At 33.2% G+C, this 17293-nt stretch overlaps 1 protein-coding gene across 1 annotated transcript; it reads right to left on the bottom strand.

The window, feature by feature from the left end:
* Nucleotides 1-10790: 10790 nt before the first annotated feature.
* Nucleotides 10791-11732, bottom strand: LOC127546819 (olfactory receptor 6B2-like). The gene has a single exon (XM_051973759.1). The coding sequence runs from the start codon at nt 11730-11732 to the stop codon at nt 10791-10793; it is 942 nt and encodes a 313-aa protein (XP_051829719.1).
* Nucleotides 11733-17293: the final 5561 nt, after the last annotated feature.

The following is a 17293-nucleotide window of genomic DNA, read 5'->3' as shown; positions in this document are numbered from 1 at the left end:
CTGGAAAGGGAGGGAATGTGTAGTTTATAAAGTGCTTTGAAAGTCAGTAAGAGGATTTTTTATTTAATCCTTGGGGTATTAGGCAACCATGTAAATTTATTAAGTAGGAGTGTCATATGATTGGACCTTTCATTTTCTGCTTGACACAGAGTAATTGGTTAATATATTTTTTTATTCAGAAAGCAGCTCAAATATTACTTGCTGCCTGATTTTTTTTTTGACATAATGACTTGGTAATGACCTTTCCCCTCAACCTTTTTATATTACTTTGTTTTGCAATAATCTTGTAAAATTATGTATTTTGATTTTCTATTTTATAATCTTACTTGTATAATGAATAAAAGATCCTCAAGGGAAGTAACTCTGTTTTTCTACACTTTGTACTCCTTCAGCTTCTAACATATTTTTTTTTGCTCAAAGTGCACACATAAATCATGTTTGTTGAATATATGAACTAGTGGTACCCTAGCCTCCATTTAATGATGATCTGAATCAAGAAACATCTGCAGGAGTATTTGGGGCAATAGTTCCCAAAGTTTGCAACTTCTTCAGTGATTGTAGATAAACTGGGACTATAGTTAAAAGTAAATTCAAGGGATGATGGCATAGATTATATCACTGAAGAAGAATCTCACTCATGACTTTTGGTAACTTCATCATTTCCTCTAGTTGCAGTGATATTACCACTGAGTCTGTGTTGTATTCTTTATTGTAATCTCTACAAATTTTTTGAAACAAGCAGGTGTCCATGCTGGATGAATTTAAATTATTCTTCTTCTTAATATTATTGTGGTCTGTTTTTAGCAAATTTTGATATGGGTGGTAGTCTTTGCTACTTGTAAATTGAAACATTGCTTTGAATTGAGCTGTTTATCTGATGGAGAAGGATGTTCCTTTTGGGAAAACTATCAGGAGGTCAATGTGGAGTCAATAATGGTTTCTACAAAACCATCTTGTGATACTTAGGTTAATGGAAAACACTCTGAATTTGGAGTCAGATGATATAGATTTGAATGACTCTTTGGTACTTATTACTTGTGTGGTCTGTGCCAAAGCACTTAACATCTTTTTACTCCTCATTTGCAAATGTAGCAGAATGAAATGGACACTCTAAAGTCTCTTCAAGATTTACATCTATTATCTAACAATCCTTTCTCTGACATTCAACAGAGATTAATTACATCAATAAATATTTGTGCTTTTTTTGTATGGTGATTTTTATAGTGCAACTGAAATTTTGGGGATTATCTTTGGAAGAATTATCATTTATTTAGGATTTGGATATACTTATCAATTCTCTTCCATGGTCGTGATGATCACAAAGATATTTTCAAGTGATGGATATTATATGTATATTCATTCCCTTGTGTTATATTTTGGCACAAGAATTGGTATTCAAATCCTTTTATATACATGTATATACTATTCAATAATTGATTTCTTCACAACCTTTTTTTTCTTCTTCTTCCCTCTTCTTGTCCTCTTTTATTTTTCACTCTTTTCCTCTCTCCTCTTCTTTCCTTTCCTGTTTTCTTCTCTTTCTCTGTCTTCTTCTACCCTTCTTTCTCCCTTCTTTCTCTCTTTCTTCTCTTTCCCCTCTATCACTGGTTTCTCCTTTCTACTCCTCCTTTTTTCCTGTTTTCCTTTATCTTTTGTCTTCTTTTACTTCTTTTCCTCTTCCTCCTCCTCCTAGACCTTTGGTGATTAAACACTCACCATTCCAGAAACTAATATAAATGCTACTCTGTTGTAAGTAATAGGAATGTGTAGCAAAAGGGAGGTGGGTTAAGTAACTTATTATTTTATTATTAATTGCTATATTATTATTATTATTAAGTTACTTAATATAATTCTCTAGCTGGTCAATATTTTTGCATGAATAATTGAATATCTCAGGGCATCATTGTCAAATAGGGCATCATTCTTTCTACATCCTCTATCCTCCCACTTTCTACTACTACCTTTTCATGATTGTGACTGTGTTTTCTTCTGTTTCTGTTAGAAAATGTACCATTTTATAATAGGCTTTTGAATCTAGGCATAAGAACCTAAATACCAAGCATAGGATAGTTTCTATTGAGTACTGAGATTCACTTTCCAAACCCTTGTCTTACAAATGAATTTCTATAGGAATGTTGAATGTGATTTGATAATAATCTTTAAAGAAATACTAACCATTTGAACTGGTGATCATTCCAACTGAAGTTGTTTATATTCTCTTCTATATGGCTCTTGATTTTTTTCAAACAAATCTTGTCTTCTGTTGAAGAAATTCTAGGATGTCTCTATTTGTTAGTATCTGAGTAAAAACATAACATTTCCTTATAAATAATCATACTTTGAGACTAATTCACTTTTAAAGTAACATTAATTAAGGTAACTTAATGAAAATTGATTTTCTGACTTCCTGATATATTATAAAATCTTATCTTTTTGGCTAATATTTAAGCTATGATGATTGTAGGTAAAATGATTGGGAGTTGGAATGGTTGGGTTCTCATTATTATGCTACTTTAGATTTGTTCTTTTTGTGTTTCTATTTACTTTATTCCCTTTATTTCTTAAAACTAGAAACCTGAGAGCTTAATTAAGTTCCAAATCTGCATCTTGCTCTTACTGTGAAGTGAGAGTCCAAAGAAAGGCAAACTCATAAAACCATGTAATCATGTAGATGGAAGCAAGCTGAGAACTCATTTAATGCAATCCATGTCTTGCTAGAAACCATTGTCTCCCTTTCTCACTAAATTTCCAATGAGTTCTTAAAAAAACTTCTATTTTCTACTTTGAATATATCCAGAAACCTTAATTTATCTTTATAATGTATATTTCCAAGTTCCCTCACAATCATCTGAATGTGCTTTAGTTTTTTTTTCTTTTTTCCTTAGATGTAGTCGTAGTCCCCAGAAGTATACAAAATAGAAGAGTACAAGTTAGACATCTCTTCTATTTTTTGTTTCTATGATTTCATTTATTATCTTGGTTGGTGTGTCCTACATTAAGCAAAAATAAAATTTTATTATACTTGAAACTACATATTTTTAAAAAATGAATTATTGTCTCCCAAATACCTACTTTTGCCCTGATTAATTTGAACTGAAGTATAAGAATTTGTATTTGTGAATAGTACATTTCTTGCTTTTACCTGTCTCTTTCTTTTAGTTTGGATCTCAATTTTCAATTCAATATATATCTATTCCAGATTTTGAATATCATGCTATTTTTACCTTAATTCCAGTCATTGATTCCCCCCAAAAAGAAGTAACTTCTGTATGAGAAACTAATGGAACAATTAATTTCTTCCAGTTAGACCTCCCTTTTTTCTCGACATTTTTAGTGACAAAAATAGTGAAAAGAAGTCATTGGGTGGATGTCTCAGAATTTACCATAATGGGTTTAGGTGTTTTTTTTTTTTTTTTTTGGTGGAGACATAGTTGAAGAGTGACTAAAAACAATGATGTTCAAAGGATGTTAAAGACTATGGCATGGAAAGGTAGATAATGGAGGAGAATCAGAATTTCCTTAAGATAATTCTGACATGAAATCTTGCTAAAAGATGGTGATCAGCTAGATGAAGAATGCTACATTGGATTCTGGGATTTGTGAATAGTGACAGGATTCCAGATCAAGTTGAAATAAAATTCATGATAGGATTCTAAAATGGAGAGTTCAATTACTCCTCAGAGGTAATCTGATCCATAACTCTCATTTTCTAAATGAGGAACTGAGGCACAGAGATATTGAATGAATGGCCCAAGGTAATAGAGGTGGCAAGTATCAGAGCAGGGATTTGAATCCAGTCTCACTGACTGATTCTCTTTCTATTGGATTGTGGACTACTCAGGACACGGAAACACCCTATTGTTGCATAATGAAAAAAATATTGTGGTCCTCTACAGATGGATTAAACAAGGTTTAAATAAATGTATCAGTTCCTCCTTTAAAGTTTGAAATTACTTTTTTTGGGTTATCTCTTTAGTGTTTCTTAGATTATCATGAGGTAGGGCATTTTTTTTTTCTTCAGTGATTCCCTTTTCTTTTGGACTATTATAAATGGATAAAGAGATGATTTTTAAAATAAGAATACTGGTAATATTTAATCTTTATGTAGGGCTTTAAAATTTACAAATCATTTAAAATAGGTTTTCTCTTTTAATACAATAATCTTTTGAGGCTGGTGTTACTAGTGTTTTTTTTTAAACACATAAGAAGTTTGAGGTTGATAGAAGCTAAATGACTTGTTTCGTGTCACACAACTACCTAATGTCTAGGATTTGAACTCATTTTCTTAACAAGAAGCCCAGCACTTGAGCCACCACCCACTGAATGCATCCAAGAAAATTTCATTTTATGCAAAATATTACCTAGGATACATTCTAGGGAAGTCCTGAGGAGCTTGTGCTGGTGATGGGAGACATGACTCCCACATGTAAACTTATCTGCCTATTTCCATTGCCAAGATTACATTGACATGCCAGATTTGATGCAAAGGTGTTATCAAAATAAAAAATCATAAAGGCAGAGAGATGCATAATTCAAATCCCCTTGAAATATCAGATAACAAAAATCTCCTTCGTTACTAAGACTGTTCACTTTTCCCCTTCTCTGTCCTAAAACAAGAATTCTCATCTGGAAAAAAAACTGGAAAATATCTTAGAGCCCATGAAAAGACCTCAAATGTGGAATATAGAGTATTGAGCTGAGGAGGAGTTTTTGGGTAGAATAAGTATGATGATCTTGTCCAGAATTCAGAGAACACATTTTAAATTCTTCTAATAAGAACAGGAAGAGAAAAAAAATTGGGTAAAGGCAAAGTGAGAAGAGTAGAAAACTGGCTCAAATTAACCTTATTATGAGAAAATATCTTTGATGGTTCAGAGTGCTTACCTTTCTAGTAAGGAATGATTCTTTGAGAATAATCCCAGGTTAATGGTTATAGTTTCAGCTGGTCTCAGGAGCATCTAACATACTCTGGAGGAATCCTCCTCATTAGAGTAGACCTGATGCTCTGTGTTTCTGTTCAGCATGGTATTCAGTTGTGTGTCCCTGGGCAAGTCAATTAACATCAATTTCCTCACCCTCCCAAAAAAATCTATGTTAGTTTGGTTTCACTGTTAGAATTAGCTTTTCCTAAAAAATGGAGCTCAATCCTGCAATCAAACTAAAAATAAATAAAAGTAAATCAAACATTTAAAGGACATTCCTTTTCATAACATTGACAGAGACCAGGGAGTCATGAAGTGGAGACATTTTAAAAGGTAAAGATATGTTCCTATTTCACAGAATCTTGAGAGTTGGAAACCACCACAAAAATACTTTATTCTGATTCATATCTGCATGGAAATTCCTTTACAACACTCCTGACAAAGATTTAACCAACATTTACTTGTACATATCTAGTAATTTGGAATTGACCAGTTCCTAAGGCAGCTCATTCCACTTTCTGAACTGTCCTAATTGTTGAGGAGGATTTTTTCCTTTTATATACAGTATACAGATTTTTCTCTGTAACTTTTGAGCTTTGTCTCTAGTTCTGCCCTTTGGGGCTAAGCAGGTCAAATCTAATTTTTCTTTATTATGATAGTTATTTAAATACATGAAGGCAACCACTTCACCTTTCTAAGTCTTCTATTCTTCAGGTTAAATACTCCTAGTTCTTTTATCTGATCCTCAAATGTACTTTAACCATATAGATCATTGTAATTTCATTTCTGTCCTCATTCCCTACCTTATTCTTAGTGGGGCTCACTTTCAGGTTAGCAGAGTAATTCTGTTTTTCTTTTTGTTATTTTGGAGGGATTATTATTATTATTATTTGTATTAAAATTTTATTTTCAAAACATATGCATAGACATCTTTCAACATTCACCCTTGCAAAACCTTGTATTTCAATTTTTCCCCTCCCCTCCTCCTACCCCCTTTCCTAGATGGCAAGTAATCTAATATATGTGAACCATGTGCAATTCTTCTATATATCTTTCCACAATTATCTTGCTTCACGAAAAAAATCAGATCAAAAAGGAAAAAAAAAAGAGAAATAAAATAAAAGGCAAACAAACAATGAAAAAAGAAAATCTCATTGAAAAGAACCATGTCCATCAAAATTGATCATTATATAATGCTGTTGTCATGTACAATGATCTAATGGTCCTACTCACTTCACTTAGCTTCAGTTTGTGTAAATCTCTCCAGGCCTCTTTGAAATCATCCTGCTGATCATTTAATGATCAGCAGGATGATTTCAAAGAGATTTTCAATTTGTTCTTTTTCTAACTTTTTTAGTTGCATGCCCAATTCATTGATCTTCTCTTTCTCTATTTTATGCAAGTAAACACCTAGAGATTTAAAACTTCCCCTAAGAACTGCTTTAGCTGTTTTAAATTTTAGTAAGTTGCCTCTTTGTTGTCATTCTTTTGGATAAAGTGATCAATTGTGTCTATGACTTTTTTCACTCTACTCATTCTTTAGGATCAGATTATTTAGTTTCCAATTAATTTTTAGTCTATTTTCTTCAATGTTTTATTACATATAATTTTTACTGCATCATGATCTGAAAAAGATGCATTTACTATTTTTGCCTTTCTACATTTGATTTTGAGTTTTTTGTACCCTAACAAATGGTAAATTTTTGTATAAGTTCCATGTACTGCTGAGAAAGTGCATATTCCTTTCTGTCTCCATTTAATTTTCTCCAAAAGCCTATATACCTAACTTTTCTAAAATTCTATTTAGCTCCTTAACTTCTTTCTTATTTATATTGCAGTTTGATTTATCTAGTTCTGAGAGAGCAAGGTTGAGAATCCCCACTAGTATAGTTTTGCTATCTAATTATTCTTGAAGCTCTCAAATTTTTCTCTAGGAATTTGAATGCTATTCTACTTAGTGTATATATGTGTAGTATTGATATTACTTCATTATCTATTGTACCCTTGAGAAAGATGTAGTTTCCTTCTTTTTCTCTTTTAATTAGATCTATTTTTGCTTTTGTTTGATCTGAGATCGGGATTGCTACCCCTGCTTTTTAAACTTAAACTGACGTATAATAGATTCTGCTCCAGCCTTTTTCATTTCTTTTTTTGGTATGTATTAACTCTGCTTTAAATATGTTTCTTGTAAATATCATATTGAGGATTCTGGCTTTTAATCCAGTCTGCCATTATTTTCTTCATTTAACTTTTTTTTTTTTTAAATCTCCTTTTGCATTTGGCCAAATGAGTTTTTAACAGAGTTATTTTGTTCATTGGATTTTTTTTTTCATTTCACAAATTCTGTTTTTCAATAAGTTAATTTCTTTTTCAAATCTGTTTTGTAAGGAGTTATGTGCTTTTCCCATTTCAATAAGTCTATTTTATAAGGTGCTTTCTTCAGATAATTTTTGTGTTTCCTTTTTCAAACCCTTCTGCAATGTTCTCTCTGAAGGGAACTTTGTGCAACGGGGACCAACTCATATCACCCTCTGGGTCTATATCTGGAGGTGATTTGCCTTTAGTGTCCTCAGAGTTTGAGGTCTATTCTTCTTTTTCTCTATATGGTATCTATGGTCAGAGTTCTTATTGCATTTTTGTTCATTTTTTATAGATTGAGGCCTTTTTTTAGGGTAAATGGGAGATTTTTCTAAACTTCCTCTACAGGTGACAGTGGCTTTTCGCTGCCCTGGGTGGGACCTGCTGACTTCCTCCCTTTCCTGAATGGGCATGACCAAGTCCTGCATTATTCTTGGGTTCAGAGGCTCAGTATTTGCTGTTTGTATTTGCATGGGACATCTCACAGCTACTCTGCTGATCTACTGGGTTCTGAACTAGGAGAGGAGCCAATGCTGCTATATTTTGATTAAGAAACTCCCAGTAGATTCCCTATCACATTAACACCACATTGTCAGTGTGTGCTTCTGTGCTTGACTGCCTTCCTTCTTCCCTTCCATTCTCTTCTACCCACCCACCCCATTCAATTGAGGGCATACTTATAGAATCATAGATTATCAACTAAAAAACTACTTGAAAGAATTAACAAATTCAGTAAAATTGCAGGATATAAAATAAACTCACATACATCATTGATATTTCTATATATTACCAGCAAAGACCAGGAAGAAGAGATAGAGAAACTCTATTTAAAGTAATTCTAGGCAAAATAAAATATATGGGAGTTTATTTGTCAAGATAAACCTAGAAACTATATATAAACACAATTCCAAAGCAATTTTCACATAAATAAAGTCAGATTTAAACATTTGGAAAAATAACAATTGCTCATGGGTAGACAAAGTTAATATAACAAAAATGGAAAATTCTACCTAACTTTTAATGCTTCTCTTGAGGCTTTGGAAATCATTTTGTTTTTGTTCAGCTCTGGTGTTCTTATGAAAGCTTGAAATCCTTCTATTTCATTGAACTGCCATTTTTTCCCCTTGAATTATTATGCTCCATTTTGTTAGGTAGATGATTCTTTTTTCTAGTCCTAAGTCCTTTGTCTTCTGAAATATCATGTTTCATGATCATGATATCTGCAAAGTTCTACTCAATTCTGATTTTGATCTCAGATATCTCAATTGTTTTTTCTTAGCTACTTGTAACATTTCCCCCTCAACCTGGTTTTATACTTTTGTTATAATGTCCTTTGGAATTTTCATTTTGGCATCTTTTTCTGAAGGTGATTGGTGGATTCTTTCATTGGAGCTTTTGTTCTCTAGTTCCAGGATATCAAGACAATTTCCCTTCATAATTTTTTTGCAGTATGATATCCAAATACTCCTTTCAATTATGGTTTTCAGATAGTTCAATAATTCTTTCATTGTCTTTTCTATATTTCTTTTCAAGAGCAGTTGTTTTTCCAAAGAAGGATCTTATATTTTCTTCTGTTTTTTCATTCTTTTGATTTTGTTTAATTGATTCTTGATGTCTCATAGAATCATTAGTTTCCACTTGTCCAATTCTAATTTTTAATAAGTTATTTTCCTCACTTAACTTTTTTATCTCCTTTTCCATTTGGTCAATTGTATTTTTAAGGAGTTGTTTTCTTTTTCCAAGCTGTTGATTCTTTTTTCATAATTCTCTTGCATCACTCATTTCTCCTCCATTTTTCTTCTACCTTGCTCATTTGATTTTTAAATTCCTTTTTGAACTCTTCCTTGAGTTTTCTGGTCTTTAGCCCAATTTCCCCTTTTTTTTGGTGGGGGGCTTTGCTCACATGTGTTTGACATTGTTGTCGTTTCTGTGTTTGTGTCTTGGTCTTCTCTTTCACCATAATAATTTTCTATGGCCAGATTCTTTTTGTTGTTTTATGTTCTTTTCCATCTTTCTCCTTATATTTAAATTTGACTTTTGCTCTTGCACAATCTTGCTGTTGCCATGCACAATGAAATCCTGGTTCTGCTCATTTAATTTAGTTTCACTTTGTGTAACTCTCTCCAGACCTCTTTGAAATCATCCTGCTAGTCGTTTCTTACAGAACAATAATATTCCATAACTTTCATATACCATAACTTATTTAGCCATTCTCCAGCTGATGGGTATCCACTCATTTTCCAGTTCCTTGGCACTACAAAAAGGGCTGCCACAAACATTTTTGTACATGTGGGTCCCTTTCCATCATTTAAGATCTGTGTGGGATATAAGCTCAGTAGAAACACTGCTGGATCAAAGGGTATGTAGAGTTTGATAACATTTTGAGCATAGTTCCAAATTGCTCTCCAGAATGGTTGGATCAATTCACAAACTCCACCAACAATGTATTAGTGTCACAGTTTTCCCACATCCCCTCCAACATTTGTCATTATCTTTTCCTGTCATCTTAGTCTATCTGAGAAGTGCATGGTGATATCTCAGAGTTGTTTTAGTTTTCATTTCTCTAATCAATAGTGATCATTCTTCATATGACTAGAAATGATTTTAATTTCATCTGAAAATTGTCTGTCCATATCCTTTGACCATTTATCAATTAGACAATTGCTAAGGCCCCAAACTCTAAACTTTTTTTTCAAATCTGAGACTACCACCCCTGATTACAAAATTTGATTCTTGCCCCCCAAGAAGCTTACTTTATTTTGGGGAAAATAACCTCCATCTCTTGATTATTTATTGATGTTCTTGTGAGTTTTGGTTTTATAAATGAAGGTGGCTTAATTGTACCAGATCTAAAATTATCATATATTTCTAATAAGTTTCATTTCTCTAATTTAATTTTCAAAATTGTAGAAAGCAAATGCCCATCCATTTTTCATATAGTGATATGAAATTTGGATGTAAAGAGATCCCTGCAGGCTGAATATTTACTTAGAAAATCACAAATGAACCATAATTTATATTGTATTGTATTTTTATTTAGTGTGTTAAATATTTCCCAATTACATTTTAATCTGGTTCAAGCCATAGTCAGTCAGGATGCTAATTTGACATCTCTGGACACCATGCTTATTCCCTTTATAATTAATAAATTCTAAAACAAACTTGTCTGGTCCAGCAAAATAAATCCCCAAATTAGTCATGTGATATATACATCACAGTATGGCCTCCTGTGTGACCCTTGACAAGTCATTTAACCCTGCTTGTTTCAGTTCCTCATCTGTAAAATGAGCTAGAGCAGGAAATGGCCAACATGTTCCAGTATCTTTGTCAAGAAAACCCCAAATGGAATCACAAAGAGTCAGACATGACTGAAAACCCACAAAATTATAATCATTAGCACTACTACCACCATTACCATCACAATTACTACTGTTAGTTATAAAATATAGTTATAGATTATTTAGACATAGTTAAAATTCTGGGATGTTTTATGCTTGGATAGTAGAAGGTTCACTTTTCAAGAGTATGAGCTAGCCCCAGAGTCTTTTTAAAGGAATTCTTGAATTCTTTATTTCTCAGACAATAGATCAGAGGATTCACAATTGGAGTTACAATAGTGTATATAGCTGAAATCAGTTTGTTGGAACTCTTTTGGTCAATGGCCTGGGGACGGACATATATGAAGATCAAGGCTGTATAGAAAATGATCACAACGATGAGATGAGAAGCACATGTAGAGAAGGCTTTCCAACGGCCTGTGGATGATGGTATCCGTATAACAGCTGAAGAGATATAACCATATGACAGCATGGTAGAAATGAGTGGAAACACCAATATGATAAACCCCAGGATGAAGTCTACAAGTTCAGCGGTTGAGAAGTCTGTGCAAGCTAGTTTAAGAATAGGGGAGATATCACAGAAAAAGTGATTAATGACACTAGACCCACAGAATGTGGCATGAGAGATAAAGTAGACTTTGATCACAGAGATGATGAAGGCAGTTGCATAGGAAAAGGCCACCAGCTGTATACAAAGCTTTGTAGTCATGATTACTCCATACCTGAGTGGGTAACAGATGGCTACATAGCGGTCATAGGCCATGGAGGCCAGAAGGACACACTCAGTGCAGACAAGAGAAAGGAAGAAAAACAACTGGATCATGCATCCAACAAATGAAATGCTTTTTTGCTGAAAGAGAAAACCACTCAGCATCTTGGGAATGATGTCAGAGACATACCAAACTTCAAGGAATGACATATTTCCTAAGAAATAGTACATAGGCTTATGAAGGGAATTGTTGACCCAGATAGTGAAGATGATAATGAAGTTTTCTAAGAATACAAAGAGATAAACAAAAAGGAAGAGAAGAAAAAGAAAATACTGGAGCCGTGGGGTTGTGGGGAAGCCTAGGAGAATGAATTCACTGATGTAGCTGATGTTCTTTCCTTTCATTCTGCTTCACTTGAAGTTTCCAGATCTGGAAAATAAAAATCATCATACACAAAGTAGAGTATTCCATAGCAACAATAAGATTATCTGAAGGAGGTGGAGCCAAGAGGGTAGAGAGGAAATGTGTCTTTTTCTGAGCTTTCCCCATTACCCTCAAAACAAAAGCAAATCCAGCCTCTGAACTGGTTTTGGAGTAACATTGGGCATGTAACAATTTTCCAGCAGAAGATAATTTGGAAGATCTTCAGAAAAGGTCTGTTTCAATCTGGTACAGAGGAAGGTTGGCCAAGCACAGGCATCAAGTGGAGGCAGCACACAGTCCCAGAGTGGTGTGGGCTCCACATGCTGGAGTATCTATGGGGAGGAATTTACAGCAGTGATGGCTACTCTGTCCTGCTTGAAAGCCAGTAGATTAGCAGACTAATTAAAACACATCAGACATGAATACAAAAGGCAAATAGCCAATAAATACCAGGATTTCACAGAACCTGGGCACACAAATCCAGCACCGGAAAATAGTCAACATTGACCCAACACAACCACTGTCCTCTGTAGGGAAAGCTTTGACAATCTCCCCTTTGCCCTAAGAGCCTCAACTTTTAAAAAAGTGAGCAAAAGGGAGCCAAGATGGCAGAGAGCAGACATGACTCTCTGTAACCTCTTCTGACCTCTCAAACCAAGAACAGATTGTCTCTAAACTGTTTTTGGAGTCAAAGAATCCACAAATATTTGGAGTACAACACATTTCTAGAAGAAATTACCTTGGAAGAATTTTAAAACAGGCCTCTTTCAAATGTGCAGGGGGATAGTTTGTTGTATCCAGACTACAGAGCAAGGAGACCAGGGTAAGAAGCTTGGGGCAGGAGTCAGAGCATTGTAGCTTCCATGCACCTGGGAATCTTCTGTGAACTTGTTAGGCTACTTTGTCCTCATTGCAAGCAGGTGATTTGGCAGATTTGCCTTTTCTAAAAGGCAAATTTTAAACCACTGAGCTCTGGAAGAGTGCTGGACCTAGCCACCATTACCCAGCACTGGAAATCAATCAGCAGAACTGCCCCAGGGCCAATTAAAGCAGCTGTTGCTCCTTTGCATTGAACAGAACTCAAGCCTTAAAACAATGAATAAAAAACAAAAAAGAACTCTCACCATAGACAGCTTCTATGGAGAGAGAGAAGAACAGATCTCAAATTCTGAGGTTTCTAAAGGCAAAACAACTCTACATGAAGTCCCTAAGGGAGACATGAGCTAGTCCCCATTTCACAAGGCTTTCTTTGAAGATTGCATAAAGGATCTTAAAAGAGAGTTAGAAGAAAAATGGGGAAATGAAATTAAATCACTGCAAGAAGGAATGGAAAAAGTATATAATGACCTATAATAGAGATATGAAATAAGACACCAATTCATTGAAAAACAAAATTTGTGAAATGGAAAAAGAATGCAGTGAACAAAAAATTTCAATTGGCCAATTGCAAAAGGAGATTAAAAAGGTAATTGAAGAAATAATATGCTAAAAATTATAATTGAACAAATGGAAGTGAATGACTCAATAAGACTTTAAGAATCAGTTGAACAAAAACAGAAAAATGAAAAAAAATAGAAGAAAATATGAAGTATCTCCTAGGAAAAACAACTGACCTGGAAAATAGATCTAGGAGAGACAATCTAAGGATTATTGGACTTCCTGAAAGCCATGATGACAAAAAGAACCTAGACATTATATTACAGGAAGTTATAAAACTGCCTTGATATTTTAGAATCAGAAGGTAACGCCACCATTAAAAGAATCCACCGATCACTTCCTGAAAGAGACCCAAAATTAAATTCCCAAGGAATATTATGGCTGAGTTTCAGAACTATAGAACCAAGGAAAAGATATTGCAAGTGGCCAGAAAGAAAAAAATTAAATACCGAGGAGCCACGATTAGGATTATCCAAGATCTAGCAGTTTCCACCTTAAAGGATCAAAGGACTTGGAATTTGATATTCCAAAAAGCAAAGGAACTGGGATTGCAACAAAGAATAATTTATCCAGCTAAAATGAGCATTATCTTTCAGGGAAGAAGATGGACATTCAATGATATAGGTGAATTTCACCTATTTCTAATGAAAAGATGAGAAATGAACAAAAAATTTGATCTCTAAACACAGAACTCAAGAGAAGCATAAAAAGGTAAAAAGGAAAGAACTCTTGAGAACTATATTTCTGTTATGGGTATACTTAGAGAATGTGGGTATAATTTGATTTTATTATGATAATATGAAAAAGAAACTAGAAGTGGAAAGCTGATAATATTGGAAAAGAGGAAAAAGGAGGTAAAATAAGGGAAATTACTTCTCACAAAAAGGCAAAGAAAACATATTATAATTGAGGGAGAGAATGGAGGGGGATGAGCATTGTGGGAATCTTACTCTCATCATATTTGGCTCTAAGAGAGAATATCAGACATATTTGGTTTCACAGAGAACCATGTCTCATCTTGTAGGAGGAAAGGGGGAAAAGAAAGGAAATGACAAATAGAAGAATGAGGGGAAAGGTGTAAAAAAGGGGGAAAGCCTCTAAAGGGATAGGGCTGTTTGAAGAAAGGTGATCATCAAAAGCAAAATACTGAGGAGAATGGAAGGGGGAAAGAAAAGAGAAAAGCATAACTCACGGTAAATAAGATGGCAGGAAATACAAAATTAGTTATTTTAACTGAGAATGTGAATGGGATAAACTCTTCCATAAAACAAAAGCAGATAGCAGACTGGATTAAAAGCCAGAATCCCATAATGTATTGTTTACAAGAAACACATTTAAAGTATAATGACACATATAGTGAAGATAAAGGGCTGCAACAGAATATATTATGCTTCAGGTGAAGAAAAAAAAAAAAGCAGGGGTAGCAATCCTGAACTCAGATCAAGTAAAAGCAAAGATAGATCTAATTAAAAGAGATAAGGAAGGAAACGATATCTTACTAAAGGGTACCATAGATAGTGAAGCAATATCAATACTAAACATATATGCACTAAGTGCTATAGCATGGAAATTCCTAGAGGAGAAGTTAAGAGACATGCAAGAAGAAATAGATAGCAAAAATATACTATTGGGGGATCTCAACCTTGCTCTCTCAGAACTAGATAAATTGAACCACAAAATAAATGAGAATGAAGTTAAGGAGGTAAAATGTTAGAAAAGTTAGGTATGATAGATCTTTGGAGAAAATTGAATGAAGACAGAAAGGAATTTATTTTTTTCTCAGTGGTTCATGGAATTTATATAAAAATTTACCATGTATTATGGCATAAAAACCTCAAAATCGAATTTAGAAAGGCAGAAATAGTAAATGCACCTTTTTTCAGATCATGATGCAACAAAAATTACATGCAATGTAAACCCAGGAAAAAATAGACCAAAAAGTAATTGGAAACTAAATAATCTCATCCTAAAGAATGAATGGATGAAAAAGCAAATCGTAGACACAATTAATAATTTCATTGAAGAGAATGGCAATAATGAGACAACATACCAACATTTGTGGGTTGCAGTCAAAAGTGATAATTAGGGGAAATTTTATATTTCTAGATGCTTACTTGCATAAAATAGAGAGAGAAAATCAATGAATTGGGCTTGCAACTAAAAAAGCTAGAAAAAGAACAAATTGAAAACCCCCAATCAAATGCCAAAGTTGAAATTCTAAAAATTGAAGATGAGATTAATAAAATTGAAAGTAAAAAAAGCCTATTGAATTAATAAATAAAACTAAGAGTTGGTTTTATGAAAAAACCAATAAAATAGATAAACCTTTAGTTAATTTGATTAGAAAAAGGAAAGAGGAAAATCAAATTGTTAGTTTCAAAAATGAAAAGGGAGAACTTTCCACCAATGAAGAGGAAATTAGAGCAATAATTAAGAGTTACTTTGTCCAACTTTATGCCAATAAATTGATTACCTAATTGAAATGGAGGAAAACCTAAAAAATATAGATTGCCCAGATTAACAGAAGAAGAAATCAATTACTTAGTCTCATTTTAGAAAAAGAAATAGAACAAGCTATTTATCTACTCCTTAAGAAAAAATTCCCAGGACCAGATGTATTCACATGTGAATTCTACTAAACATTTAAATAACAATTAACTCTAATATTATATAAATAATTTGAAAAAATAGGGATTGAAGGACTCCTACCAAATTTCTTTTATGGTACTGACATGGTACTGATACCTAAATCTTGTAGGATGAAAACAGAGAAAGAAAATTATAGACCAATCTTCCTAATGAATATTGATGCAAAAATCTTAAAAAATACATTAGCAAAGAGATTACAAAAAATCATCCCCTCTATAATACATTATGAGCAAGTAAGATTTATACCAAGAATGCAGAGCTGGTTTAATATTAGGAAAACTATTAGCATAACTGACTATATCAATAACCAAATTTATAAAAAAATATGATTATCTCAATAGATGCAGAAAAAGCATTTGATAAAATTCAACATCCATTCTGATTAAAAACACTAGAGCATATAGGAATAAATGGACTTTTCCATTAAAACAGTCAGTAGCATCTATTCAAAACTATCAGCAAGCATCATATGTAATGGAGATAAACTGGAACTATTTTCAATAAGATCAAGGATGAAACAAGTTTGCCCACTATCACCATTACTAGTCAATATTGTATTAGAAGTACTAGCTTTAGCAATAAGAATAGAAAAAGAGATGAAAGGAATTAGAGTAGGTAATGAGGAAACCAAATTATCACTCTTTGCAGATGATATGATGATATACTTAGAGAACCCTAGAAAATCAACTAATAAACTATTAGAAATAATCCACAATTTTAGCAAAGTTGCAGGATACAAAATAAATCTACATAATTCATCAGCATTTTTATACATCATTAACAAAATCTAATAGCAAGAGATACAAAGAGAAATTCCATTTCAAATAACTGTCAATAATACAAAATATTTCAAAATCTATCTGCCAAGGAAAAGTCAAGAAATATATGAGCAAAACTACAAAACACTTCTCACAAAAGTCAAATCTAAACAACTGGAAAAACATCAAGTGCTCTTGGATAGGTTGAACAAATATAATAAAGATGAGAATACTACTTAAACTAATCTATTTATTTAATGCTATGGCAATCAAACTCCCAAGAAACTATTTTACTGAGCTAGAAAAAAAAATAACAACAAAATTCATCTGGAAGAACAAAAGGTCAAGAGTTTCAAAGGAATTAATGAAGAGAAAAACAAATGAAGGTGGCCTAGCTGTACCAGATCTAAAATTATATTATAAAGCAGTGGTCATCAAAAGTGTTTGGTACTGGCTAAAAAACAGAGTAGTTGATAAGGGAGTAGGGTGGGTTTATAGGACAAAATAGTCAATGACAATAGTAATCTAATGTTTGATTACCTCAAAGACCTCAGCTTTTGGGATAAGAACTCACTATTTGAAAATTGGAAACCAGTATGGTAGGAACTAGGTATTGACCTAAACCTAATACTGTATACCAAGATAAGGTCAAAATGGGTTTATGATCTAGACATAAAGAATAATATTATAAACAAATT

Source organism: Antechinus flavipes, chromosome 2 (assembly GCF_016432865.1).
Source record: "Antechinus flavipes isolate AdamAnt ecotype Samford, QLD, Australia chromosome 2, AdamAnt_v2, whole genome shotgun sequence".
Classification (NCBI taxonomy): domain Eukaryota; kingdom Metazoa; phylum Chordata; class Mammalia; order Dasyuromorphia; family Dasyuridae; genus Antechinus; species Antechinus flavipes.
The sequence above is the reverse complement of the archived record's forward strand: the minus strand, read 5'-3'. Positions and strand labels throughout refer to the sequence as shown.

Excerpts from the sequence above, each read along its gene's own strand:
- LOC127546819 (XM_051973759.1), bottom strand. The coding sequence starts at position 11,732 with ATGAAAGGAAAGAACATCAGCTACATCAGTGAATTCATTCTCCTAGGC.